The sequence below is a fragment of the Copadichromis virginalis genome, linkage group LG16, assembly GCF_057382275.1.
Source record: "Copadichromis virginalis isolate Kocher_CV1m ecotype Utaka linkage group LG16, C_Virginalis_male_GT1.1, whole genome shotgun sequence".
NCBI lineage: Eukaryota > Metazoa > Chordata > Actinopteri > Cichliformes > Cichlidae > Copadichromis > Copadichromis virginalis.
In genome coordinates this window covers 34,180,101-34,206,584 of record NC_140633.1, presented here as the reverse complement: position 1 = coordinate 34,206,584, position 26,484 = coordinate 34,180,101, and the positions used below count along the sequence as shown (strand labels likewise).

The 26,484-nt window shown below is 40.2% G+C and overlaps 2 protein-coding genes across 12 annotated transcripts in view; one reads left to right on the top strand and one right to left on the bottom strand.

Moving 5' to 3' along the window:
- LOC146691204 (uncharacterized) overlaps positions 1 to 17,666 on the bottom strand; it is a 46,234-nt gene extending 28,568 nt beyond the window's left edge. For 5 of the 10 annotated variants that reach the window (XM_085434494.1, XM_085434500.1, XM_085434497.1 and 2 more), the window contains exons 1-2: positions 17,587 to 17,666; positions 17,074 to 17,505 (exon numbers count right to left, since the gene is read on the bottom strand). In XM_085434494.1, the coding sequence (XP_085290620.1) occupies positions 17,074 to 17,163 (90 nt within the window). In that variant the 5' untranslated portion in view covers positions 17,164 to 17,505; positions 17,587 to 17,666. Of the gene's footprint in view, positions 1 to 17,073 lie in introns of all 10 variants that reach the window. The other 5 variants (XM_085434502.1, XM_085434499.1, XM_085434503.1 and 2 more) reach the window with 2 other exon arrangements.
- On the top strand, positions 14,504 to 25,023 carry LOC146691203 (ras-related protein Rab-17-like). 2 transcript variants are annotated; one of them, XM_085434509.1, is made up of 5 exons: positions 14,504 to 14,806; positions 23,890 to 24,041; positions 24,133 to 24,258; positions 24,365 to 24,458; positions 24,778 to 25,023. In XM_085434509.1, exons 1-5 carry the CDS (start codon positions 14,719 to 14,721, stop codon positions 24,906 to 24,908), a joined length of 591 nt encoding a protein of 196 aa, XP_085290635.1. In that variant the 5' UTR covers positions 14,504 to 14,718; the 3' UTR covers positions 24,909 to 25,023. The 2 variants fall into 2 exon arrangements, with proteins under 2 accessions (XP_085290635.1, XP_085290634.1); XM_085434508.1 differs by lacking the exon at positions 14,504 to 14,806 and adding an exon at positions 20,438 to 20,821.
- Positions 25,024 to 26,484: the final 1,461 nt, after the last annotated feature.

The following is a 26,484-nucleotide window of genomic DNA, read 5'->3' as shown; positions in this document are numbered from 1 at the left end:
GCAAAGCTGCAGGTGAAAATATGAACTACAACTAACTGAAGTGCTGTGAGCATTCATGACTTACTTAAAGCCTGCTTTTTTAGCGTGTAGATCCCCGTGATGCTATGGCCGCTTGATAGAAGTTATGAGCTAGGAAGTGTACAGAATGACTCACACAGCGACCATCTGCTTGAATCTGCTCTTAAGATGTCTTGGAGGTATGGAACCGGGCAACAGAGGATTGAAATATCTGAACAGCAGGCTGGTCGCTGCCTCAGTAGAGATGCGTTTTGCCCTGCAGTGAACTGTGTCTATTTGCCGAGCACCTCCTGCACATGAATGCGAGCCATGTCACCATAATGCATTCCAGGAACTTCCAACTCAAAAGAATTGTCCCGAGTAGGTCTTGCCAAATAACTAAACATTGTTAAATAATGATAAAAAAGCCCAAAACAAAACACCTTAATTATAAAGAATTTTTTGAAAGGCTCCTAAAAATGATGATGCAGGAGTCTATATTGACTCTGTGCTGCACTCACTGCCTGCATAAGTGCCATTTCCTCCAAGTCAATGCTCACTGTCCTTGGGACTCTTTGCATTTCTACCAAAAGCTTTAAGACACAAATCCATCTACACTATGTATGCACACATAAACTCCCTCTTAGACATTTTCTCTTCCATGAAATTAGAGGTGGCAGAAGAGTAACATGGCATTAGTCTGTTTGACCTCGAGCAGCATAAATACAGCACTTAAAAACTTCCATTAGCATTGGTACACAGTTGCTCCATCAAACAGCAGGCTCTGGGGTGAAGTGCTTTTTATCCACTCTGTCAGTGAGGTTGTTCAATAGTTCAACCACCAACTTAATTCAGATCAAAGACAAGAGCAAAACAGACCTGCAACAGGCAGATTAGGGAGCATGAATCGCTGGAAATATTTTTATGGGTGGGCACATAGTGCTGTACACAATGCAACACAATTCAGTTCAATAAGTGTCAGAAAAATGTGAACAATTGCATACTGCATTAGACTTTCCCGTCAAGTCACAAAGGTTGCCTTGCAGTCAGCATCTATTGTGTAGACCAATTTGTTTTACTGGTGCCTTTAATTACAGGCCAGCTGGGAAAACTACATATAACAGGTCACATGTTTGTTTGCTGTATCACACTCATATTTGCACTGGCTAAATATTAAAAGATGGTGTGATGAAGGGATGAAATCAGTATCGGCACTGGTTGAAGTGTCTCTTTCATTTAATTTCAGTCTGCAAATTTCGTTTTTCTGACTCTACTCAAGTAGTTTTGCACGATTCACAGTTCTATTTGAAATGAGTCATTTTAGCTCCTCCCTCACGTTAAATACATTTTCTTCTGATTGGTTACATATCTTAAAATGTTGCACAGCAGGTGGGTGGGGCTTCTGTGCTCACAGTCAGACCTTTGTGCTCATATTTAGGGGTATCCCCTCCATGACATCATACAGAGACAAGAGAAGGAAAAATTGTTTAAAACTGAGTCTGAGGGCTAAGCTTTAGGCTCATGGTCATTACTGGCATTCATCTTCATTACTGGAAACTCTGGTCATGCTTAATATGAACATCCACTATCCACTTTCATTCAATTCCAACTTGTAGTCTATTTCTTTGATTAATTTATATTAAAGGTTATCAATCCTATGTCTAAAACGGTTTATACTCCCGGGATTTGTGATATGTTTTAGGACAAATGAGTGTATTATGCTTGAGGTGTTCGCCTAGCTTGGGAAGCTCGGGAATTATTAATTTCATATGGAAAAACAAAAAATTCACTCATTTCAGGATGAGGTAAGAGACCTTCTTTCATCTTCTTGTTCAGTTTTAAAACTTTGAAAGTCAAATTTCAGACACAAACTGCTTAAAGGAACCCGCCTTTCAAACACCCGCCCTTCAAAAACCTTCACAACACTAAGAGGTGTGAATTATTTCATCATGACCACATTACTGCCTTCCTTTTACTGTATGGCCATAGAGTGCAGTACTTAAGCACACAACAGCTTAACTCAAGGCACACAAAAAAAGCAAAAGCTGAAGTTAAAATAAACAGTTAAACGGGGTACCAGCTTTCAGTTAAAGTAATCCAACATGATGCGAGCAGCTGTAACAGACTGGGTCATCTTTCCATGCGAGTGTATGCTGCATCAGCCTCCAGTCAAAAAGATGCACATAACTAGGCCAAAAGACACACTCATACCTCCTTTCTCTTTCCTCCTCTAAGGCTATTTATACCGACCTACATGGACTCTGGTTCTATCAAACTGTTCTAATTCAGCATGATGTCAATGGGCTGTCTGCCCTCCTGAGAGACAGTGAGCTAGTTCAGTGCAAAACTGGGATGCTCTATAGTGATTTGGAGATGCGACAGAAGAAAAAAATACACAAGTTTAAGTGGGAATACTTCACAGTGGAAAAATCATAAATTACTATTTTGGTCAATTATGGCAATCTCAGACATTTAATGTAGCTATTCATCACCTTAACAAGCATTATGGATTTAACTTTGTTTTGTTTGTTTTGTTATAAACCCTCAAACTTTAAATACATTTCAAATGGAAAATAAATAGAATAATTTGGGTTGAAAAAGAGATGACAGTTCACACACAGTATTTTCATCATCTTTCCTTAATTGATGAGCGCAATTTATTGTGTAAGACCAAATGAGAGATTTGGAGAGAAAATTAATGCAAAATAATAATAATTTTATTCCCATAATCATAGTTTCACAATCATTAGAAGCCACAATCGTAGCTGCAAAAACCCCCAAACCAAAACAATGATTCACCCCCTAGTTTAATGAAGGTTCATTAAGACATACTGCGTAAAGGAAGATTATATAGCCTCCTTCTAGCTCTAAGTTGCAGAGTTTGTTTTTTTTTATTCCATTTTAATCATAATAATATGTTACTTAAGTACCTAGAGAGGTCAAATTTATAGTTCTGGCTTCTGTCAACTTGATCCCTTGAGTCTCCTGACAGCCTCTCGGGGCACCAAGTCCTCAAGAGCCGAATGCCAACCTAGTCTGATTGTCTCCAGCAAGCTGGATTCCCACGCCCTGCATGCCCGTCTTCAGCAGCCAAAGTTGGGTGGTTATTCTAATGACCACGAGTGCTGACAGGCTCCACAAAGAGAGCACAGAAATAACTCTGATTTCTGTTTGACTGTGTTTAAAATGAGAAGGGATCATTAGGTGGATTCACACACAGTTCGCTCATTGTACGGTGAGGGTGATGACTAAGTGTACCAAAAAAAGTTTATTTCCTCTTTGCAGAACCTTATAAGCCTCAGATGTTGCCTAAAAGGGAGTGGCTGGAAAAAAGTTCAGCTTACTATGAAGCCATAGACATGAGTCAACTCAACGGACGTCACAAATGGACAAATCGAGCCGTTGTTTCCAAACCTGATGAGCTCAGCAGACGATTCCACATGTGCTCACAGAGGAAAAGTACAGACCATGAAGAACTACAGCACCAAAACAAAAAATACTTAACTTGCCATCAAGTTTTAATTCTTTCTAATGGTCAGAAAGGGATGACTGCTATTAAAACTCCTTATAGAAGTCTGTGGGAAAATGGGCCTATAGCATCAGTAAACAACGTCTTGATCTTGATGATTCTGCTTATATATTGTATTATGTTCTCTATTAGGTACAGAATAGAGGTTAACAGAAGGTTTACTTTACAGTGGGCTGGCCTTATGAGAAAGAAGTAACTACCTTATAGGTGTGTAGTGACCATGTGTAGAGTTCATTGGTTTGTCACTCAGTTTCACCCCTTATTTATGATATCTGGTTTCAAAAAGCTAAGATGGCCAATCAACACGAGTCAACAAACCAATGGGACATTGCTATTTTTAAATATACATCCAATGACAGAAAAAGATGAATGTAGAGCTTTAAGCAAAAATTCCTTCACATGACCCGTAGACAGCGACTGATTTAAGAAACAACAACAAAAACAAATCAGACTGCAGAAAATGTCTATGTTGTTCATTAATGTTGGTACTTAAATAACATTAAATAACATTTATTATTTAATGCAACTCAATTATAGTTTTGTGAATTTGGTCCCATTTACTGTAAAAAATACAACAACAAAAAATCGTGTACTCTTTCAGGTAGGCCTAACCTGTAATTGACAGGTCACTACCATATGAGCCCACCGGGTTCATATTTCTAAGTCAAATCCACACACTCCCACTGGCCCCATTGGATTTAAAAAAAAAACAAACCTACATGTCAAAGGCTAAAGGTTACATCCATCCTCTACATACAGTCTGTATTCAAGACTGTGTTGAAAGCTCTTAGTTTGTCATATAATTTGCCTTTTAAGGTCATTATGAAATGACAACAGTCTGACCAATAAATGACAAACCCAAACAACTGAGGTCATAATAACTGGTTCCACTTGATTAAATTATATTATCAAACAAACCACATAAATGTAAATTTGAAAGGAAAATGCCGAGTGTCCAACCATCGCACTTCTTGATTAAAACTCACTCCACCCATACATGTTAACCCTCTCAGGCCCAAATTAAGTTTTGTGTTGCTAATGCACAACCAAGTCCTGTAATGGTACTTCTGAGTAAAAAAAACTCATAAAACATGTATGTGGGGTAATCAGGTTGTTAGGTCTTAACTGTTGCAAATCTGCAACATCTGCCTGGAGAGGGTTAATGAACTGTGGTTAAGTACAGAACATCCAGGGGAAAAAGGAAAACTCCTGACTGCTTCTGCTCACACAGCCTTGCAACTAAACCCCAGGCTGCACCACAAACATATGGAGCAGCTGTACAGCTCTCAGCATTGCAAACAAAGTGGTCAGCCACTGGGCAAGCTACTTCAGGCCAGGAATAAAAATAAATAGTATATGCTTCAGACATGTCTAAAAATAAAACGAGGGAGGCAGCTGGGTCTGAACACCGAGGACATGAGATAAAACCGGCAGAGCTACATTTCAGCACTTTGTGCATACTTTAAATGATATACAAACACTCTGTTTGCAAACTAGTCACTGACATATTGTAAATGATGCCTGTTTAAGTTATTTTAATACGTTTCCAACTGGGTATAATCTATCTTCTTGTTTTTTTTTTCTCTGTGGGAGTATCAGGACACTTCTTACTGCCTGACCACGGCGCTTCAGGCAGCAACAGTTTATGTTGAAACTCCCAGTGCCACTAAAGCATGATGGGAAAACAACACCTCACAGGAAGTTGCAAAATGTAGCTCTGTGAGTGAATAACAGGAGACTTGTTGCAGAGAGTAATTTCTGTGACATGTTTATTTACAAATGCTGATATACTTCTTAATTAAATCACACTTTCAAACAAAGCTGTTTACTGCTTGCCTGTGGGCAGTGAAACCAACAAACGGAGGATGATCGGGTTTGCTTAAGAGACCACAAAAACAGTTGTTGCATCAGGGAGCTCAACACCAACAGGGCACATAAAGTTTATTTTCCGATACTTGCTCCTGTTCCCTATTCATCACACTGCAAACCAGTCAAAACAAACAACCACATGTTCCTCTGTCACTCAAAGGAACATGTGGTTGATCATCTCAGTTTAGGATTCTTTTCCATTCATGTGATTTAATGAACTCAGGACAACAGAGTCACTACTGCCCATCATCAAAAGCTGTTACAAGTGATGCTTTGGACAAATTAAAAAAGACACAGTGACACAGTGTACTATAATTTAACCAAATATGGTACTGTAGAGGCGTGGTGGCTACATGCATGCAGTTATTGACAAATATGAATCTGATGTAACTGCGATGCTGAAAGGTCAGCAGGCTAAAGGGCCAAGAGAAGTGAAAAAAAATGTTACTGGTCATCAACAGATTTCAAGCACTCAGCCACAACAGTAAAACTACCCGTGTAATACTGCAATTCAGCTCTGACACCTCAGAGTACTGACATATGACCACTGGGGCTATCCTGAAGTGTTTGGCACTAGTATGTTGGAAGTGGATCCTTTGGGTCCTGTGGCAGCTAAAACATGACCTGCTGGGTTTTTCATAGATCTGTAGAAATCTGCATTGTCTTACCACACACCTCAGGCAGGCAATACCTTTACAGGAAACACAGCTTTGATCTAATGCTGAGTTTAAAGGAAGGAATAAATGTAATGAAGGAAGTGTGGTTGTTTTTCTTAAGAGGCTAAGAGTGTTTTTGTTGTGGGTATTTGTGTATCATAAAATATGAGCTGCATTTTACATGATGTTTGTTGCATGTCTGTTACCATACAGACATTTTGATCTCAAAGGGACTTCTCGGAAAAAATACAAGGTAACAAATAAAAAACAAAAAAATAATTCCAATGCAAAAGTGCCAAAAGCTGTAGTTTCTCTAATGGTCACTTGTGGTTCTGACCTCTGTGAATAGTTTCCTTATTTATAACAACTCCACCAGAGGTGGAAGCTGAGCAGGTTCGAGATTATTAAAACTGTAAATTTGGCGACATGGATGCTTTGATTAGCAGGTGTGTCATCAGGTGGCTGTAGCTGCTAGGCCTCATCTCTGCTAATTTGAAAGATTGAATATATTTCTCAGCCATGTTTTTGGTGTTTAACAAAACAACCTGACCAAAAATGTGGCACTCATACAGTTTATGGATACAGCTTGTTAGCCAAGCATGCTAGCATTAGCGGTTAACTTAGATCTCCAAACTCAGGTCCAAATGTGGTCTTAATACATCTGGCTCCCATAAATCCACATGGTGGTGGCAAAAACACTAAAGTTGAGGTTTAAATTTCCCTACGTCCATCTTTTATATACAATATCTGGATGGAGCCTATGTGGTTTATGCACTTCCATTCACATTACCACATCTTGATCACATGCTTGACTGGATTAGGACTCGGAAGGTTGAAAACCAGCTGAACACCTTGGGTGCTTTATCATGTTTCTCCAGCGACAGTTAGCTCGCTGATAATGGTGATGTCCGTCTGAGTCATTAGCAAATAATCAGTAACTTAATGCTGCTGCATTATGCTGGCATAGCTGTACTGAGGGTTTTGGTCACAGAGCTGCTTTTCAGGATCTTCAGGAATTTGCAGATGTATCTTGCAGCGTTTTACATTGGGCCTACTCTTTTGGTCTAAGTGCAATCCCCCATCCCCCACCCACCCAAAAATCTACCTGATCTAATAACTTGCTATATCTGCACTCAATTACCCCACCCAAACCTCTCTCCAATTCCCACCTCGCTCCCTGAACTTCGGAGGAAACTCAGCCTTGTGGAATAAACAGGAAGGAGTTTGTGATAACAATCTACATTGGGCCGTGCACATGGTGATGTCATCAAGAGGAAACTAATACACACAGGCAAGCCACTTCCTTTTATGGAGACATGAGTCAGGCAGGGCAAACTGAACTGAAGCCAGCACTTTGTATATTCACATATCAGGAACTCCATCCACGTAATTGTTTATAGAAAAAAAATGTTTGAGTACTTCATGGTATAATGGGTGTTCACTGCTGGAAACACCTTAACTGAAGGGGTTTTAAAAGTGAAAAAACCTCAAGCGCCCAACTGAAATTGGGTGTTTATTCTGAACAGAGGCAGAATTACAAAACCGCACTATTTATTCAGCGTGCCTTTTGACTGGTGGCCTTCACTGTATGAATGTGTGCCCCCAGCATTAAAGATTAACTCGGCTGTTTCTGCCTGAGGGACTGTGTGGCTTTCTGGCCTGGTCCCTAGATGACTGTGTGGTGGGCTTCATCTTCTTCATCATCAGGGCTCAGACTAATCCACTCTAAATACTCAATTCCTTAAACGCTTCACTGAGCTTCTGAGATCCACGCAGGGCCAACCTGGCAAGTTAATCCCCAGTTTAGATTGTCTCTTTAAACTCCTGCAGACAAGAGTCTCAACATAAAGCCGGACAAGCTGCTGTGGAGTAAGTGATGCAGAATCATGGATCTGGTACTGGTAACTGAGGTTAAACATCAGAGATATTCAGGGTTTTTGGTTTTTTTTGAGATTATTGGAGCCATTCTTCATAGTTTATACCAAATCATCAACCATTATGGCACAAAAACAGTTTTTCTTGGTATGCAAAGAATGTCACCTTTCTGCTTTTATCAACATTGAACAAGTTGTGCCATATCGGTTAAAGGCCAGGCTGGCTGATATTATCACTATTCCATAACACATTCTGGCGCATACATCATCTAGCACTCCTATTAAAAAGAAAACATTTGAAAATATCTTTCATGTCAATTCCCTTTAAGTACAAACCTGACTTATGATACAAAATGCAGGACGCCCACCCCTGATTTGTTGGTCTTTAAATTTTTGGTCCATCTCTTTCCAAACAGCGCAAGTGGACTCCTGAGATTTGAGCTTAATTCACAACAGGATATCATGAACATGTTCCAAGCGAGTACGCAATCATGGTCCTTTCAGACTTGGCTGGGACGGTTTCACATGCTTGTTCTCTGAAGTGATTTACAGTAACTTTGTCAGCTTTTCACAGAGGCAGGACTGTTCTCTAATTTAACCCTGAGAGATTCTAAGATAATACAGTGATAATCAATTACGCCATCACCTGGTATTCCTGCAGTGGTTTTACATATTGTCTACTGTTTAGCCTAATACGAGGCTCGAACCGCACAATATTTTTGTCAGTTACTCAGTACAGTGTGGCTAAGAGAAAAGACTACAATCAGTTATGCTTATAATGTTTCATGAGGTATCTGATGACATCGAGAAGGAGGCTTTAGCAAGAAATTTCTAGGAAAATAATCTAAATAGACATCTAATCTAATAGTATGATACTTCAAATCACAGTACCACCTTCTGTACCAGTAACATCTTTCCACTTTTACTCTCTTTTTTCCTGCTGTACCCAGACACAGCCTCAGGAAACTTGTATACATAAGGGCATGATGCACACCTCCTTAAAGTAGTCTACTTCTATATTGGGAGGACTGCTGCTCCAGACCAGCAGCATTCCAATGCAGTCAACTTAAAGGAAACAGTGATCTAACCACAAAGTTCCCAAGTCAGTAACAACGTACTCCTGTTTCCTGTTTCCGTACACACACACACACACACACACACACACACACACACACACCTTTTTTCCTTGTGTCTGTGAGAAGCAGAGAGAAACAGATCTGAAGAAGCAACATGTCAAAGCAGTTTTTGTCCTGGAAGCTTAAACAATATTAGATGTGATGTAATTAACATCATCATGTAGAACAAACTGCAGTGACATAATATCTTGGACATCCTGAGTAAGAAATAAATTTCATGGTAATAAATCCAACAGATGTTAGTTTGGTGTGGACTAAAGTGCTAAACTGACCAACACACAGAGTAATGACTGGAAAAACTACAAATCAACCAGCAACTCTGCACTAGTTTTTATAGCTGTACTTACTACAGGCGACAAGTTTTCACTTGCACTCAAAGCAATGACAATTCAGTTTGCTCCTTCAGCTTTTCTTCTACTGCCAAGCTAAAACATTTTTAGCCGCATTAATGGAAACGATCCAAGAACAGCAAGATCATTTCTGTGCTTAAATGGGCGTGTGTGTGTGTTCCCTACCAACAGGGACCATTATATCCTTTATTTAGTCTCTATGAGAACAAAAATCTCCTTTTCAATTTAATTCAATTCTACCTAAATAAACACAAATCCAGCTGCTGTACAAAAACAAGTCAATGTTTTAATGGGAGGGCCATCTGATTATATTGACAAAATATTCTTAAATGTATTTAGATTTTTTTCCCCATCTGTTCAACACACCAATGTGATTTACTATCAGACAGTCTCCTCGCTCTTATTTTGAAATTATCAATCATTGCAAAACAGCTATCTTTATCCTTTCCTGTCTCCTGTTTCTTTAGGAGATGGCTGCTCAGGTAATTGTAACGGTAGTCCTCAATGTCATTCAAGATGCTTCAGACAAACTCCAATTCGAATGCCTTGGTCTAAAGGTTAGTGAAGTTTCCCCTTCTTCTGCTCTGGAGTGACTCTCTGAACTGGATGGTTGCTTTAACCAGAATCTGAAGCAGGTGGAGAGCTGGCACCGCTTCACTGAGCTCATCAAGGCTGCAGAGCAGAAGTTGGACTACCAGAGTCATCCACAGAGTGAGGAACTTAATTACATTATATATAGTCAACAAGTGACATTATGTATTAACTACTTCAACAAAACAAGGCAGTTGCTGCAAAACAGCTTTCAACAACTTTTAGTACAAAGTCCAAAGCAATCACAAGGATCAAAAGTAGCATTTCTCAATTTTTAAACTCAGTTGCACCAACTGTAACGACCTCTTATGGTTTCAGGTCCTTCTGTAGATTATTCTTCGAAATGGGACCAGCGTATAGCAGCTGGCATTAAATTAAGAGTTGGAAGGTTAGTAAGGACACCTTCAATCTTCACCTTCAAATTTCATCCAACTCTGATGCTAAAAAAAGCTGTAAAAGCAGCTGAAATGTTTTTTTCTGCCTTTTTATCGTCAACAATTTTGGTCCTGAACTAAAAATGCTTATATTCAGTTCACAGTTTGCACAGAACCATGTTTACATTCTCTGTGTTTGTAGAATCATTCAATGAGCCGTCTTAATTTCTCACCCAGATCTTGCACTGAGATGTACTCAGACTTCCAGCTGTTAAAACTGAGCTCAGTGGGCCAGGTCTGACAGCTGGCTGTTCTGAAACAAGCAAAGTATCTGAAATAGAGTTGACCTCATTACATTATCAGATTATAATGCGAATAATGATTCTGAAGGTCAGCTCTATGGACCTCAATTGTTCATGTGTGTGTTAATCCACGTCGTCCAGATCAGATTGAGGAATGAAAACTAATAACCTCAAAATAGTGAGTGAGTGTGTGTGAGAGAGAGAGAGCAGTAAATAACCTTGGCTGTACTCTGCTACTTGTCATGAAGATATCAGCCTCTGTTTTGACTCTCCAGCACCTGACTGGAATTTAGGAATACAAGCTGCTTAAACTTACAGTCAATATTTATCAAAGGTGCTCTCTACTAAAATTTAACAGAATTCACAGGCCAACTAAGTTCACACAAACAGACTCAGGTACGTATTTAGGCTCAGGCACACAGAGCTGGGTGTAATCTTTGGTGTAGTTCATACTGCAGAAAAGTCTTTACCACAGTCTGTTTCTGGCCAAATTCCAGTGCTCCTATCATAACTGTGAAAATCGATAGTAGACCAACCTGAGGGGAATAGCTGGTACACTGGGGGTAAAGGTACATAACACACGTCACTACAACTTCAACAAAGTCAACCCAGACTGTCCAATTATGGCAAAAAACCATAATAACAAGTATTATGATCAATAATTATAATAACCATTATTTAAAACAATTATTCATTAACTCCGTGATCTGAACTTTAAAGTTAATTAGTATAAACTGCCGATTAAAGATCATTTAAAACCTTCTGAAATTAACTATAGCTGTTAGCACAAAGTGAAGGCAAAAGTGCTACAACTTTATTTCCACATCTTTTTCCTGCCTTGAAAAGACGTAAACTGAAGCTAAACATGGGCCAGTCTGTACTTTCATATAACATCTTTGTTAACCAAAATAATGGTACAAAGAGTAAGTGTAACCTGTATGTAACAGTGATGAAGAGAACACTATTATTCACAGCAGGAGCCTGGCAAAAAGTAAAACCTCCTTGTTTTAGTCTATATACTGTTTTTAGCTGGATAGTGTAGTGGTAAGACCACACACCTTTGGAGCCGAAGTCGCAAGTTTGATTCCCTTCCAGTATCCAGTAAGGGTCCTGGCTAGGCCCCCCATGCCAAACACCAAGCCCTGGAATGGTGCAGCTACTTCTGCAGCCTGTCACAGCTCAGACACGACGCATTTCACTGCATGTTGTACTCTGTATGATTGTATATGTGACCAATGAGGCTTGTTTCTTTTTGAATTACAGTCAAAGACAGCTTGTTAACAATTTTATGCAGTCAAATTTGTGCTGATGACCTCTGGTTCAAAAACCTAGAAGAAGAACAAAATGTAAGCAGATGATGGACTGACAGTTGTAGATAAACAAGCTGAAATCACTTCCACTAACATGCAGTATTACAGGATTTGAATAATCCTTTTTACTAAATTGTCCTCCGAGCTTTATAATCAACTCATCAGTCTCTAACGACCAAATTAAAAAGCTGCTGCAGGTTAAACCAGCTTATAACAAAAGACCACAAGCCTACACCTAAGCGTGAGGAGAAAACACCCAGTGTTTTCTTTCCCACTGGAGCCACCCATGTGACATTAATTTAATCAGTTTACTCGTGACTCTCATTTTGAAGCTCTTCCTCAGATTCTCAGCTGGGGAAGCATCTCATTGTCAGTGTCTTTGACATTGATCACCTGCCTCTGTAAAGACGTTGTTTGGAGATCCACTACAAGCTTGAGCACTCTGAGAAACTACAGAGCATATTTAACAGTATGTATATATAACAGATATAACAGTAACTGTGGACATATTTTTGGCCAATCAAAAGTTCTCTAAAGTCTGAACACTTTTGAAAAGCTCAGTTTTCATTGATCCAAAACGCCCTTTAAGTGTATATTTATTAAAATACTTGTGTACATAGTTGAGATACATTAGTTGAGAAGCAGCTGATTACATCGGTCAGGTACATATTTGTCAAGAAATACTAATAAACTAAAAGCAGAGGAGAAATTTATAACTGAGAATTTTTCCCATCCCCACTGATACAAATAAAATCTAAAGCTTCAGGAAACACGACACATCAACAGCTTGCTAATATCTGCTGAGGTCGATGGGAATGTTACTTTAAAACCAAAGTATTGCCCAAATTAAAATCTTGGCCTGATGACACCATCCTAACCAAACTTCACTCCCACAGCAGAGACAAATTTCAGCTTCATCGTGGAAAAGTTCAACTCAGTGGGATTGCTCTTCGGCCTCTGTGGGTAATAACTGCTGAGCAAATAAGCATTTCAAACCAGTGTAACATGAGTAAGCTAAATCAGAGTTGACAGAGGTTGCTGTTAGAGCAGCCAGATGACAGACTTCAGTTTATCTGCTTGACTGACTGATACCCTCGACTCTTTATCACAGCAGAAAACTTTGATTGGTCACACTACAGCAAGTGCAAGTGGAGTGTTACGATTAACATGAGCAATCACCCCGTTTAATTCAAGCATCCTCCTGTGACTGTGAGCCAGCACCTGTAACTAAAGCATCTACATGGAAATCATTTTCAGGGTTTCTTTAGTTCATAGATTATTTTACTGTAATCAAAAGAATATAATCACAATATTTAAGATTCAATATCACTTTCATTAAGGCAATTAATTTAATCTATCTTATTACGATTTAAAGAGAGATCGCCCAGTTCAGCGTGCCATCCTCTATCCTTGCGCTACAGTACAAATTAATGTTTACAGCATGATTCAAACTGTTTGACAGACACAGGAATCAGATTCCCTTAAAGCACAGTATAACTAATGCCCTGATATCCATTCCTCACATTCCTTCCTGCTGTCTACTCTCCTCCCATTTCTTCCATAAGTAGTCAAGTTTGCAGTACTGACAGTTTCCTCTCACTCTCTAATACTGTAAATGTACAGGATAATATTTCTGATAAGCCGCAGCTAGCTGGCTGCACTATCTTGTGCAGAGTCTTTCTTCCTTTCAGGCTTGTGTGACGGCCAGCTGGCGAGCAACAACCACCCTCACCCCCCCACTCCCCACCCCCACCCACAGACTCGCTCTAAAACTGGGGTGCAGCAACAGCTGATCTTCCAGGAGCATCTATTTTTAAAGCTTCTTTGCAGAGTGGGCCAACTCATCAGCACTGACATACCATTCTGTCAGAGGACAGCCAGTGAGGGACTCGACCCAGCTGCTGCTTAAAGACACAGAAAACAACCCGCCGCCGTTCCTCCCAACCCCGACAAACACATGCGATTCATCCATCACGGACAATCTCCTCCTCGGAGATACCGTATCTGCTGCTGATGCTTCATGAGCTCCGTCAAGCTCCTCTAACCTCAACCGGGTAACACTGCTGCAGCAAGAAGAAACCACTACCAGCTACAGGAATGTGCAACCTCAGCCTCCCCACAGCAGCGTAAACAGTCAAATAAGCAGTAAAGAGAAGATAACATTCAAACACTCCAACTGCCCAACCATGGCCATTCACGGTTTTGAAGAAGAATAGACGAGAGAGTGTGACTGTTAGAAATGATATGCAAATTCACTGAAACATCCGGGTTGTGTTAGCAAAAACCCAACTTCCTCCTAACTGAAGACAAGTGGCTCTGAATCATGCTCAGACAACAGAGAGTTGAGGTTTTCTATGCTCACCGGGAGCCGCACAGAATATGAAAAGTTATTTTCAGCAGGGAAAGTAATAAACCGAATGTCTGATCCTCAGTTTTTTCATAAATAAAGAGAATTACATCCTCAAAGGGGCCACAGTGTTGCTTAGTAACAATAAATGTCTGGTTTTACCGTTTCTTGTAGTTCATCTTGAAGCTAAATTTTTATATCGATACTTAGCTTAAGGTTTACACCTCAGAGGAGCAAAGTGTTCGCTTCAAACAGGTTGGCTTAAGTCCTGAAGACCCACTGGGCATTACTTCTCCTATAAAACATTAGATTTATCCTTCACTCGCAGTCTCATAATAACAAAAAGGATTAGGAACTTTGAAGCAGCGTAAACCTGTCATAACATGACTTCGGCACCTGCTAAGAAACAACAACGTGCGACTGCCAACTACAGTTCTGTAGTACTGAAAGAGACCTCAACAATTCCTGCAGGTCAGCACATGAAATAATTTCTCATGTAAGTAGAGCAAGCCATTATAATCAGCTGTGGATTACAATTATGGTTATGTTGATAGAATTTATAATAATTTGAGCCTGACTGACATACCGGGAGGCTAGACAATATCGACAGATGTATTGTACAATGTGGTGGAAGCATTTTACCATAAAGATTTGGTAGAGCTGTCCTCCTTAACCAGAACTGCAGTCTTTTTTTGTCCATCTGAAATTATTTTATACTATATATGTACTATCAGAAAGATGACGTAATGCTTTTGTGTTCATTAGGGCTGCCACAAACGATTATTTTGATAGTCGACTAGTCACCGATTATTTTTGCGATTAGTCGACTAATCAGATCATGCATCCATTGGACGTAAAACGGACAGCTTATTGCACCAGCATGCATCTGCTCTTAATAACTATCATTAGCTTACAGTTTAACCTGAGTAGCGAAAGCCGGCGGTGGGTTTGAAAACGATTTGCCGGGAGTCCGGTGTTCTCACACGCTCTAGTGAGCCTTGAACCCCGGCTAGCTATCGAGCTAGTGGGTAACAGACATCCCGAAAACATCGCAGCGCTTTTGAAAATATGTGGCGTCTTGATAAACTGAGCAGACATTTGAAGTGTACACAGCTACATTCTCGCCTGAAAATATTTTAAACGTTTATTTTGTGACCCAGAAAGAATAATAAGTGTAATATTAAAACTAACCAGCTGCCGCCATTGGCAGCTGGGCCACACTATGAATTCTGGGATAGGTTGGGCCACGAAGTATACACCCGACCCATCCTTCAAATCTGGGGAAATGAAGCGCACATTTGTCGGAGTCTTCGAATTTGGACAGTTTTCCTCGTGTCGCTGTAACGTAATCGGCCTACAAATGCGGCCACAGGAGGATGCAGTTCCTGAATTTGGACACAGCTATGATACCGGACACAGCTTCTTCTTCTTCGGGGTTTAACGGCAGCTGGCATCCTTGTACATGCAGTGCTGCCATCTTTTGCTTCAGTCCGTTATTACACTCTTAAATCCTACTACTTATTCCTGCGTCTTTTGGGATCTTACAAAGCTTCAAACGACACGTCGACTATTAAATCAGTCGTCAACGATTTTGATAGTCGACGTAATCGTGACTAGCCGACTAATCGTGGCAGCCCTAGTGTTCATGTTTATAAAAAACTGATCATTAGCCAAGTATGGCAGGAACATAAATTCTGTAAAAACGTTGCACTAACACCAGTTGGAATAATGTTGGAATAATGAATCAGATGCTATTCTGACTCACTGCACCACCATGTGGTTATTACGCAACCTCCTAGCCCTTTTCAACTTCAGCTGATATCTCTGCAACACAATATATCATAGCTGTCGCCATTCTGTTTCACTTTAGAATATATTAAACTATTTATGCAGATGTTTTTTTTCACAAAAATACCTGAACTTACTGTGTCTGAATTACAATGTGGGAAAATATTGCTCTGGGGGCCAGAACCAGCTGTCAGTCATCTCAGCCTGACCCCTTATGTCCTGAAAGGGAAGCTAAACCCCCAGCCTCCAGCCAAAAAATAAATAAATAAGGAAAGAGGCATTGTCTTATTGATTCATAATAAACTGGTATTTCTATCTTTACTCAATTTCAGCATATGTCACTCCACATGTGTGTAAAAAAAAATTTGTGATGTGATGAAATTAGTCCTGAGTTTTGCTAAACTCCACTATGTGCATCATGTTAAAAATCAAGCTGTTCACAAAACGTGTTCCTTTCCTTACAGGGGCCCAGACTGCCCTTAGCTGTGGCAGTTTGACCAGCCCTGTTCTAAATAGTTCTTTTGTGACTTTGGAAAAACGTTATTCAATAAAAACCACGTTTAAACTCCTGTACAGTCACCTAATACCCTCTGCACAGAAATGTGAAAATTGCAGCCAGCAAATATCTACACTGCTGATGAAATACCGATTTCATGAGGGGCCCCGTGTCCCACTGGAAACGCCCCTGCTGCAGCGGTATCAGGTGAAAGGGATGTTCAAAAAAAAACTGGGGACAATGTCTGCGTATTTTTAACAATGACCAATATTACACATGTGGAAACACTAAGTCAGACATTAAACACACAAATGTTTTTTTCATAAGGAACAAAAACGCGAACGCGCCTTTAAGTGTGATTAAGTGTGATTAAATAGGTTTGGGGGCTCTTTAAAAGTTACATTATTGCTTCCAACCCCCCTCAGTAAAGATTTATTGTCTCCCCTTCACTCACCTCTCTGGCTATGAGGTTCAGGGCATGGTCCTCTGCCGTCGTTTTGTCCTTTTTAGTGGACCTTTTCCGTCCTGTCCCCTGGGTCCCCATGTCGTCCCCCTAAACGCTTAAATCCACTTGGTGCCGATTAATTCAGACTTCGGTAATCCACACAGACCCGCGGCTCGTGCGTTTCATGTGTTTCTACAGATTTCAAGTTAAAGACGCGGAGTCAGTGACACAAACCCGGGCTGCCTGCTCCGGTTCTCAGCGTGCCTCATTGTCATACATCCGTCTTTACACTTCTTCCTGTGTTTCTGCAGCGACTCACGAGCTCGCGACGAGTCTGCTTCACAAAGCTGCGCGCTGTCTCCACGTGCAGCGGCGCATTCAGGTCACAAATGATCACCTGAGCGTCGCTCCTGTGCTGTTAGGGTGTTTCTGACCCTGTCACTGTAAACATAAAAGAAGTAGAAGATTATTTTTGTAGAAAAAACACAGTGTGAAAATATGATTGCAGTCTCGTTCTCGTACAGCAGCGTTGTGTCTCCACCACCTGTCGGATTCACTGCAGCAAAGTCTCCCTGAAAAACTTCAAAGGTTGTGCTCCGGCAAGCTGCTTTCACATGTTGTCGGAAACATGGCCACTGCGCAGTTCACATAGACAGTATATAAGGAGCGACGATGGAAGCCACCATGACACTGAGTTTGGACACTTTTGAAGATGCAGAGAACTTCTAATATAATGGATATAATAGATTAAAAAAGAATGGGGTCCATGCAAATGAAGTCCAGATAGACAGATATTGTGTTGCAGCAGCAGGATAAAGAATAAAAATAGTATACGCTACAATAAATATATATAGTTTAAATAAAAGTGGCACAAGAGCGTTGTAAGGTCACATATAATAATGATAAAAAAAAAAGAAATACAAAAAGTTAGTTAAAGAATACCAAAAGTGAGTAAAATAGTGGAAAACTATCTAAGACAAAAGCTACAAGAAGCTATAATATATGTATGCATTACATATGTTAACTGTGATTAACCACATTTTTTTGGAAAGCCGAGTTCAGTTTCACAAAACACACTCAGGCCTGATTAATGGCAGACCTGCTGAATCAAGAACTCACTTTAATCCTGTCTGTTTCTCAGGTTCTTCTCTAGACTGTGGCATGATGTGTTGCTTTTTGAGATCTTTTAGCCTGTTTCACTTTGTCAAATTCAGTCTGGAAAGGATTACAAAGCTGTTTTTGAGCTTTGGGAATCCACTGAACCAAAGTGAGAGCCATTATACACAAATGCAGAAAACTTGGAACGGTGATGAACTTTCTCAGGAGTGGTCGGTCAGGATATTCTCACTGACTAACAATTCAGTCATGAATCATTAGCCAATGAGCATGTAGCTTCACAGTCATAGCGACTCATGGATGTAGCTACCATAATGTCATGCATTGGTTTCTGCAGTTCAGTCACCATGTTGTTTGTTTTTTTTTAAATGGATGTGATGAGGCAGGGTGGGTCTGACTGTGAAACCACTTGCTCACTGGCAAGAGCGTACCACAGATAGTCCTCCATTCTGAAACACACACGTGTCAAAATAGACTTCTTTCTTTTTCAATATGATCTGAAATGAGTGGCTGAGATCAAAAGCAGTAAAGTGTTTAGAGAGGTCAAACTTCTGTAGGACAATACTTTTTACCTTTCTAAGATCTAGTTACAGTTTGGATACTAGCACCAATGAAGCAGTGCATGATGTTATAGCTCTTTAAGGACTAGCAGAATGGTGTTGAGAATTTTCCACACAGCGTATGAATGCAGCACCAATCTATGGACTGGACTCCATCCAACTTCTGCCAGAAACCACAGCTCCTGCATGCACTATCTCACTCTCTCACAGCCCCTCTGCTATTTTTAATAATGACCAGCCAGCTCTAAAAAGCCTCTTGCTTCTTAAAGAGACAGACAAGGCCTGCCACCACCCCTAAAATACAATGTGCTCCCAGCTGAGTGTGTGAGTGTATAGTGATCTCATGAAACGCTGTTTTTATCCCCTGGTGTCACTGTACTATTATTTGCAACTGTTGTAATGTGGACACACTTTCTCCTGAAATATGCAGTCGCCCTCTGAGACTATTCATACAGTCGAGGAATGTGTGATTCAGGTGTGTTCACACACTTTGTTTAAGACAGTTCTTTCTGTACACACTGTTTCTTGTAGATATGATTTACTGGTATCTCTTAAGATGCAGAAATCCATCCAGAAGTGTCACCATGTCCAAAAATCTTAAATGTTTTCATGTTGAAAAGGAATAGATTTAAAAGTTTCCTTTCTACACATGTCAGGTTTCCTTAGGTTGCATCCGTCCATTAGATTGACTCATCAGAAGCTTTTAAAAATAAATCAGCCAGCAGCCATTGTTCGTGTGATATAAATGTGGCTTGGCTTCAAACTAACAGAACTTTGCTGACTAAGTAACACTGTGACCAAAAACAAGATATGAGGATGAAGGGAAGTATCAGGGGTCAAGCTGTTATTCTGAACAAAGAGGGACTTTCTCTGAGTCAAATCAGAGTTGGACTCTGGATTTGTAGGAGTCCAGTGCGCAGAGCTCCAAAACACTTTCTGGAAACTGAATCAGTTGTATTCAAAGTCGAGTCAGACAGACCAGAAGTGACCATCAGAAAATATCAGTACACAGCACTGAGAGAACATCAAATTCATCACACATCCAGAATTTACCAAGTAAATAATCCATGACCAAAATCAGCACAGATAAAAGGCTGTCAGCTTCCTCCAGGGTCTCCTGACCTTTAACCCCTCTAAACTTTGATGGAAAGCATTGAAAACATTCCTGAGACAATAAGAACTTTTGGGGGAAATGGCAAGGACAGATAATTGAGCATAGTTGTGATATTTCTTTAAAAAGTCTAAATAAAGAAGAAGAATATCAAACTGTCTACTACACATCGTCTTATCGCAGTGAAGAGGCTTTACTATTAGAGCAAAGTTGTAATATATACAATGCTGCCCTCAGCTGTTCAAAATGAGAATTACAAGGAGATAAAACCCGGAAAACAGGCCAGCAGCAAAATGTGCTGACACAATGATCTGAAGGGTTTGTGCACAAAGAGGATCCACTGAGTTTCTGTAATTTTACGAGCATTTTGAAGCAAAACAAAACTTTGCAGACATATCAGACATTCCTATAAGTTTATATTTGCATGCAGTACAAGTCCCTCCCAACAAGAAATGTGGCCATTGATTTTTTCAAGCCAGTCTGTCCATGTGGGTTCAAATCAATGAGACAGCATGTGATAGCAGGGAGGTTTTAAGACGAGTCAGAGGTGTGCTTAAGGAAGTGAGATTATTGTTGCTGGCTTCACATTTCTGGACTTAAGTTTTACTTTTCTTTTTAAGCTGAAGCTGGAACAGTCACACACTTTCACAACAAGCAAGACGACTCAGCTTGTCTGGACTCTTTGAAATTACTGTTGTGTTTTTAAAGAAAAGGAGAGTTGGATCAGGACTTGAGGACCCTTTTTGGACTTTTTTTTACCTCCTGTTTTGGAGTTAACTAAGCTTTTCCATGGGGGAAACGCTCCCAAGGGTCCACGGAGGGGCCCAGCAATACAGTGACACTTTGCGCAGACCAGTGCATACTCTCAGGGTTAAGATGGTCCTGCTGGGGAGCTCTGGCGTTGGAAAGTCGAGTCTGGCTTTGCGATTTAACAAGGATGAGTTCAGGAGTACATCGCCCACTGTAGGCTGTGAGTTCATGACACTCTGAGGTGTGGATGGCAGTGGTTAAATGTAACATTGTGAATCAACTATCAGCTTTTTTTTTTTTTTTTTTTTTTACCGAGGTTGTGGATGAGAAAACTGATGCAATTCTCATGTTGGCTTAAGAATTAGCTTTGATAAGAAACAGAACTAAATAGCCAGTGTGTTCTATTTTCCTCTAACAAACCAAGACCCACCTACAAGCATCTTTAAATGTCACTAAGTAATATATTTGTGTCTAGCTTTTAATTTGATTCCAAACAAAAAGCATCTGTGTAAAAGCAGCAGGTTTTACAGGAAAATTCAGCAGACCTGGAGTAACACACGTGGAATGTAAACCTGTAGGTTATGCCGGTGCTCTAAGCTTGGTCTTGCCTAAATAACATAAAGACACAGCTACATGTGTTTATTGTGCTGCTGGGTGACCAATTAGAGAAAAACCTCAACCTTTGACCCCTTTCAGTGAGGGGGTGTTGTGCCTTTGTACTGCAAATCAATACAAAGGATTCTTTACAGTCCTGTGTAAACTGAGCACACCCTTGCTGCTTCCACTGGAATTAAAATGGACAGTTGGACCCAGGTGTCGCTAGTAGGTGTGAGCACTTCTATAAAAGAAGAGGTTTTGGCAGTTTGCTGTTCTGGAGTATTCAAGTGTGTGTTAACGCACTGCTACAGTCTTCACGGGGCTGGACGTCCCATCAAATTCACCCTGAGGTCAGACTTTGCAATGCTTAGGAAAGCTGTAAAAACACCAAAAGTTCCACATTTGACATTATAGACCCCAGTTAGCATGTTAAAGGTTAAAGTTCATGACAGCATGATTAGAAAAAGTCTGAACATGTGTGGATTGTTTGAAAAGGCTGCAGAGAGAAAACTTCTTCTCTCTTAAAAGAACATGTCAGCACAGCTGCATCAGAACAAACCACAGGACTTGTGGAACAATGTCCCCTGACACCAATGTGGACAAGTTTGATGATAATGCCTAACAGCATGTTAGGAGAAAGCCAAACACAGCATATCAGCACAAAATACCTCATATCGGCTGTCAGCACAGTGGTGGGGGGCTGATGATTTGGGCACCTCGCAGTGATTGAGTTTATCATGAAGTGTTTTGTGTAACAAAGTATTCTAGAGTCACAGGTGAGGCCATCTGTGTGACAGTTAATGATCCAGCCAAAGTCCAGACCTTAATCCAACTGTGTTAGTTTATCACAGGACTGCAATTAGTCCTATTAAAACTCTTTTCATGTGGCTATAGTTTTTTAATTTCGATTTTCAGGTCAGTTTAGTTTCCAGACTGGGTTTACTGATTTCAGTTTAGTTTTAATGATTTTTTCTGTTAGTTTTTGGTTTTAATTCATTGCCATATTTGTCAGGGGCAAGACTGAATCATTTTAGAATAGACGTTACCGTAAAAACCCTTTGTGAAGGCAGTTGGCTCAGAGTCATTAAAAATACCACTTTCAACAAATCTTGTTTCATGCCAGACAAAGACACTTGAGACATAAACTAAAGCCATACATTTTTATTTTACTTACTTTAACTTGACTTTTTACTTTTTTTAAGTAAGTAAGTAAGTAAAAAGCCTTGATACAAAGTTTCTCTCCACTGTTTATCCAGTGGTGAAACATTTGTGTTAGCTAGCTCATGTAGAAGCCAAACACCTTAAGATACAGTACTTTATGTTGGTTCATTCTTGAAGTTGCAATCTGTCATTATATTTTTTATATTTATTTGCGTATCTTTATATCATGGAGAATTTGTGATAAATTGCACTTTTTGCCTGTAATTAACACAACAGAAATTCAATATTCCAGCACAGAGCTGAACATTTTCATCATTAATATATAAAAATGTCTCTAATAATCAATTGATGATGTAAAACAGCGGTCCCCAGCCTTTTTTGCGCCACGGACCGGTTTATGCCCGCCAATATTTTCACGGCCTTTAAGGTGTCGCGGATAAATACAACTAAATAAAACTAGTACCGGTACCGAAAAAAAGAAGATTTATTCATAACACACGTGAAAAGACCCAGGAAAACCGAGTTAACGATAACGCTGAAAATCGATAAAAACCCTGCAAACCACACATTTCACACCTGAGCCTCAACTCTCGCGGCCCGGTACCAAATGACTCACGAACCGGTACCGCAATGTAGCATGGTTGCTGGTGCCAGACGTGCTGGTCTAAGAATGACAGAAACTGCTGATCTGCTGAAATTTTCCCACAAAACCATCTCTTGGCTTTACAGCGAATAATCTGAAAAAGAGGATATGTACAGTAAACTGCACTTCTTTGGGAGTCTTGTCCCAGAGAAAAGTCTTGTCGCTGTCAGAGGTCAGAGGAGAATGGCTAGACTGCGTTGAGCTTCGAGCTCAAATAATCACTTGTTACAACCAAGACATGCAGAAGAGCATCTCTGAATGCACAACACATCCAGGCTTGAAGATGGGTTACAGCAGCAGAAAACCACACTGAGTGTCAGCGACAAATGTGGAACTGAAGCTACATTTCACACAAAATCACCAAAACTGGACAAAAGAAAACTAAAAATGTTGCCGGCTCTAATGAGTTTCTATTTGTGGTGCAGGATTTGGATGGTAGGGTCATAGTTTAGTGCAGACAACATCCTCCATCCTGCCTGGTGGTGGTGCTGTAATAGTTAGGGGGATTTTTTTCTTCACATTTTGGCCCCTCAGTACCAACAGAGCATCATTTAAATGTCACAGCCTACTTGAGTATTGCTACTAACCATGTCATGGCGTCCAGATCTCAGCCCAATACAGCACCGTTAGGATATGGTGAAAACTGAGATTCACATAATATATGTGCAACAACTGTGTGACACTATCATGTCATCATGGACCAAAATCTCTGAGCTTTGAAGGGAAGGTCCAAGCCAGCAGTAGCTTTGTGTAGCTTAAAAAGTGACCAGTCAGCATATGTTAAAAATTTACAGCTTTCACAAAGACTTCAGTAATAATCATGATAATAATGTAAATACAATTTTTCTAATTTCACACACCCACTCCTTTGGTGTTTATTCCTCCAGGTGCTTACCTTACCCAGTTGGTGCGTCTGAGTAATGCCACTCTTCGCTTTGAAATCTGGGACACGGCAGGCCAGGAAAAATACCACAGCGTCACTCCGCTGTACTACAGGGGAGCCCACGTAGCACTTTTGGTCTATGATATCACACAAAGGGTAAAACGAAGACACACCTGACTATGAAATGATTTATCTCGACTGGTTTTCTCTTTATGTCTTGTTCTTGAGCATGCTTGTGTCATCATAGGAAACATTTGTCAGAGCTCAGGTGTGGCTCAAAGAGCTCGAGAAACAGTACATACCAGGATCTACTGTTATATGGCTGGTAGGCAACAAAGGAGATCTGGCTCACAATCGGCAAGTGCCACTGGAGGTATACAGACAAAGACAAGCACGCTCCTGTAATCTTATTACCTGCACAGAGTCACATGTAAAGAGAGTCCAACTCAGTGATGAGCAGTTCTGATTTCTTCCTCCAGGAAGGACAAAGTCTAGCCAGTAACAAGGGCTTGTACTTCACTGAGACCTCAGCCCTCTCTGGAGAGCAAGTCACCGAGCTGCTGCAATCCGTAGGTAAGAAAAAAGAAACACTGGAAAGATTCCTGCTGTGTTTTTTCACAGGAAGCCTTACTAATAATAAGTATTAGGATTAAAATTTACAACATAAATATCCTAGTATCCTAAGAAAGGACAGTAGATGGCAGTAGATACCAACATGAGGCACTAACTTGCAGTATGAGAACTATTAAATATTACATAAGTCCAGGTCAGAGGTTTAAGTTTTCTTTGCCTTTTTTCTTTCAAAGTCTGGCCTCTGAAATGTCTGCATGTTCCCGCTGTAATATAATACAGCTGTGAGTTTCATGTCTGTGGTAACAGAGCTCTGATTCAGCCCACAGAGTGTTCGAGTGCATTGGAGCACAGCAGGGAGGTCTGACAGAGTGGGAGGAGATGCCGAGTGTGGAGCTGCAGCACAGAGACTCGTTCAATCTGTTTTCATCCTGCTGCAAAGTTGGACCTTAAGCTGTATGACTGCCAGTGGCTTGGCTGCCTGTTTCTGTTGTGTCTTTCTGTTTGTCTTAATTATTTCAAAGATGGGATACGTAACATGACAATAAAATGCTTGTGGATTTTGGAATTTGTGGTCCTCTTCCTTTTTTGATTCTGACTCTGGTTAGGAGCACAAAATGCTGTTTATCCTGAAACATGCCTAAGACGAACACAAGAATACAGTCTCAGTTTGTTTTATTTCACTGTCATATTCAGTAAACTGGTTCTTCTGATTCTTCTCAGTGGGCTTGGGATCAGCCTCCAGCAGGCAGTAAACCCCCTCAGCCTGTCTGCGTGCCAGATGTTGAACTGGCACTGATTGCCTCCACTCTGTGTTTTCTTGCCTGGTTACTTTTGGCATGCAATCACACTGGAATGGAGATCCCCCAGCACAGTTCATTTGAGTGTGGTTTGCACAATAGAGGTAATTATTACAGTATTATGAAGTACAATATTCCAGTAATTTAAAACTTTGAATGTTGCAGGGTGAATGAATCACTTTAACACTGAAGAAACTTCCAAGTGACACAATTAATATTTACTGCAAATGAGCTTATTTTCTGTTCTTTCCATACCTCATCCTGAGAGCAGACACTCTAAAATCTATAAAATACATTACAAATCAATGTAGGCTGGTGACTTTTATTGATAAGCAAGGAGAGACTGACACCCCCGCGTCCCCCACCTCCAATTTAATAAACTGCAAGATGAAGTCATTGCTAAAAAAATAAAAAAATAAAAACTACAGATACTCTAAGGATCACCTGAGGATCCAGCAGTCAGTCTCAGTCCCCATCAGTCCCATGTTAAAATGTCCAACTTTACAGCACAAATAAATAAGTTAGTAGCGTTAAAAAAATTATGGACTTAAAATTAGAGGTGTGAAAACTTGAAAAGTGTTAGCCAACACGGACCCCCACTTCTAATTAAACTCAGAAAAGCGGACTTTTTGGCTCAAGCTGCATCCATGCTGGGAGTACACTAGGCTTCACTCTCTGTCACTTGTCTGGTAGTTGCTCAGTGTGTTGTTTTTAGTTTAGCTTTTTATGGATTCAGCTGGCTAATCTTAACTAAGACTTGCACATGGACCCTTATTTTTTCCTCTCCTCAGCTGAACCAAGGTTTGTGGATTAAATTATCCAACAATCAATAATAAAAACAAACAATAGAATTAAAGATTTAAAAGACTCCCAAATGCATTCAACAAAATAATGTTGCTGGTGGTATTCGGACAGCCCCATAAAGCAACTTTTCTCTCCTGGATTAAGTCACTTGCTCTTGCATAACATTCTTCTGCGTTTTCTTCACACAAACACAGCAGTTTTTCTCCACATGCTGGCTTCAAATTTGGACTTTTTACTGCTTAGTGATTTAAAATGATAAATCTTCAGTATAAATGAGGCTATTTAATGCTGATTGAAACCAAGCTTCTGTAGGACTTCTCACAGAAACAAAAAAAAAAAAGCCTCACGCAGAGGAGATGAAATAGAGGGAAAATAAAACTAGGATGATTTAGTCGTCATTTGTATTGTGATTTAGTGTATAAATC

Excerpts from the sequence above, each read along its gene's own strand:
- LOC146691203 (XM_085434508.1), top strand. The coding sequence starts at position 20,641 with ATGGGGGAAACGCTCCCAAGGGTCCACGGAGGGGCCCAGCAATACAGT. Across the intron at positions 24,259-24,364 it reads ATCGGCAAGTGCCACTGGAG|GAAGGACAAAGTCTAGCCAG; the intron begins GTATACAGACAA and ends TTCTTCCTCCAG. Across the intron at positions 24,459-24,777 it reads CGAGCTGCTGCAATCCGTAG|CCCACAGAGTGTTCGAGTGC; the intron begins GTAAGAAAAAAG and ends GCTCTGATTCAG.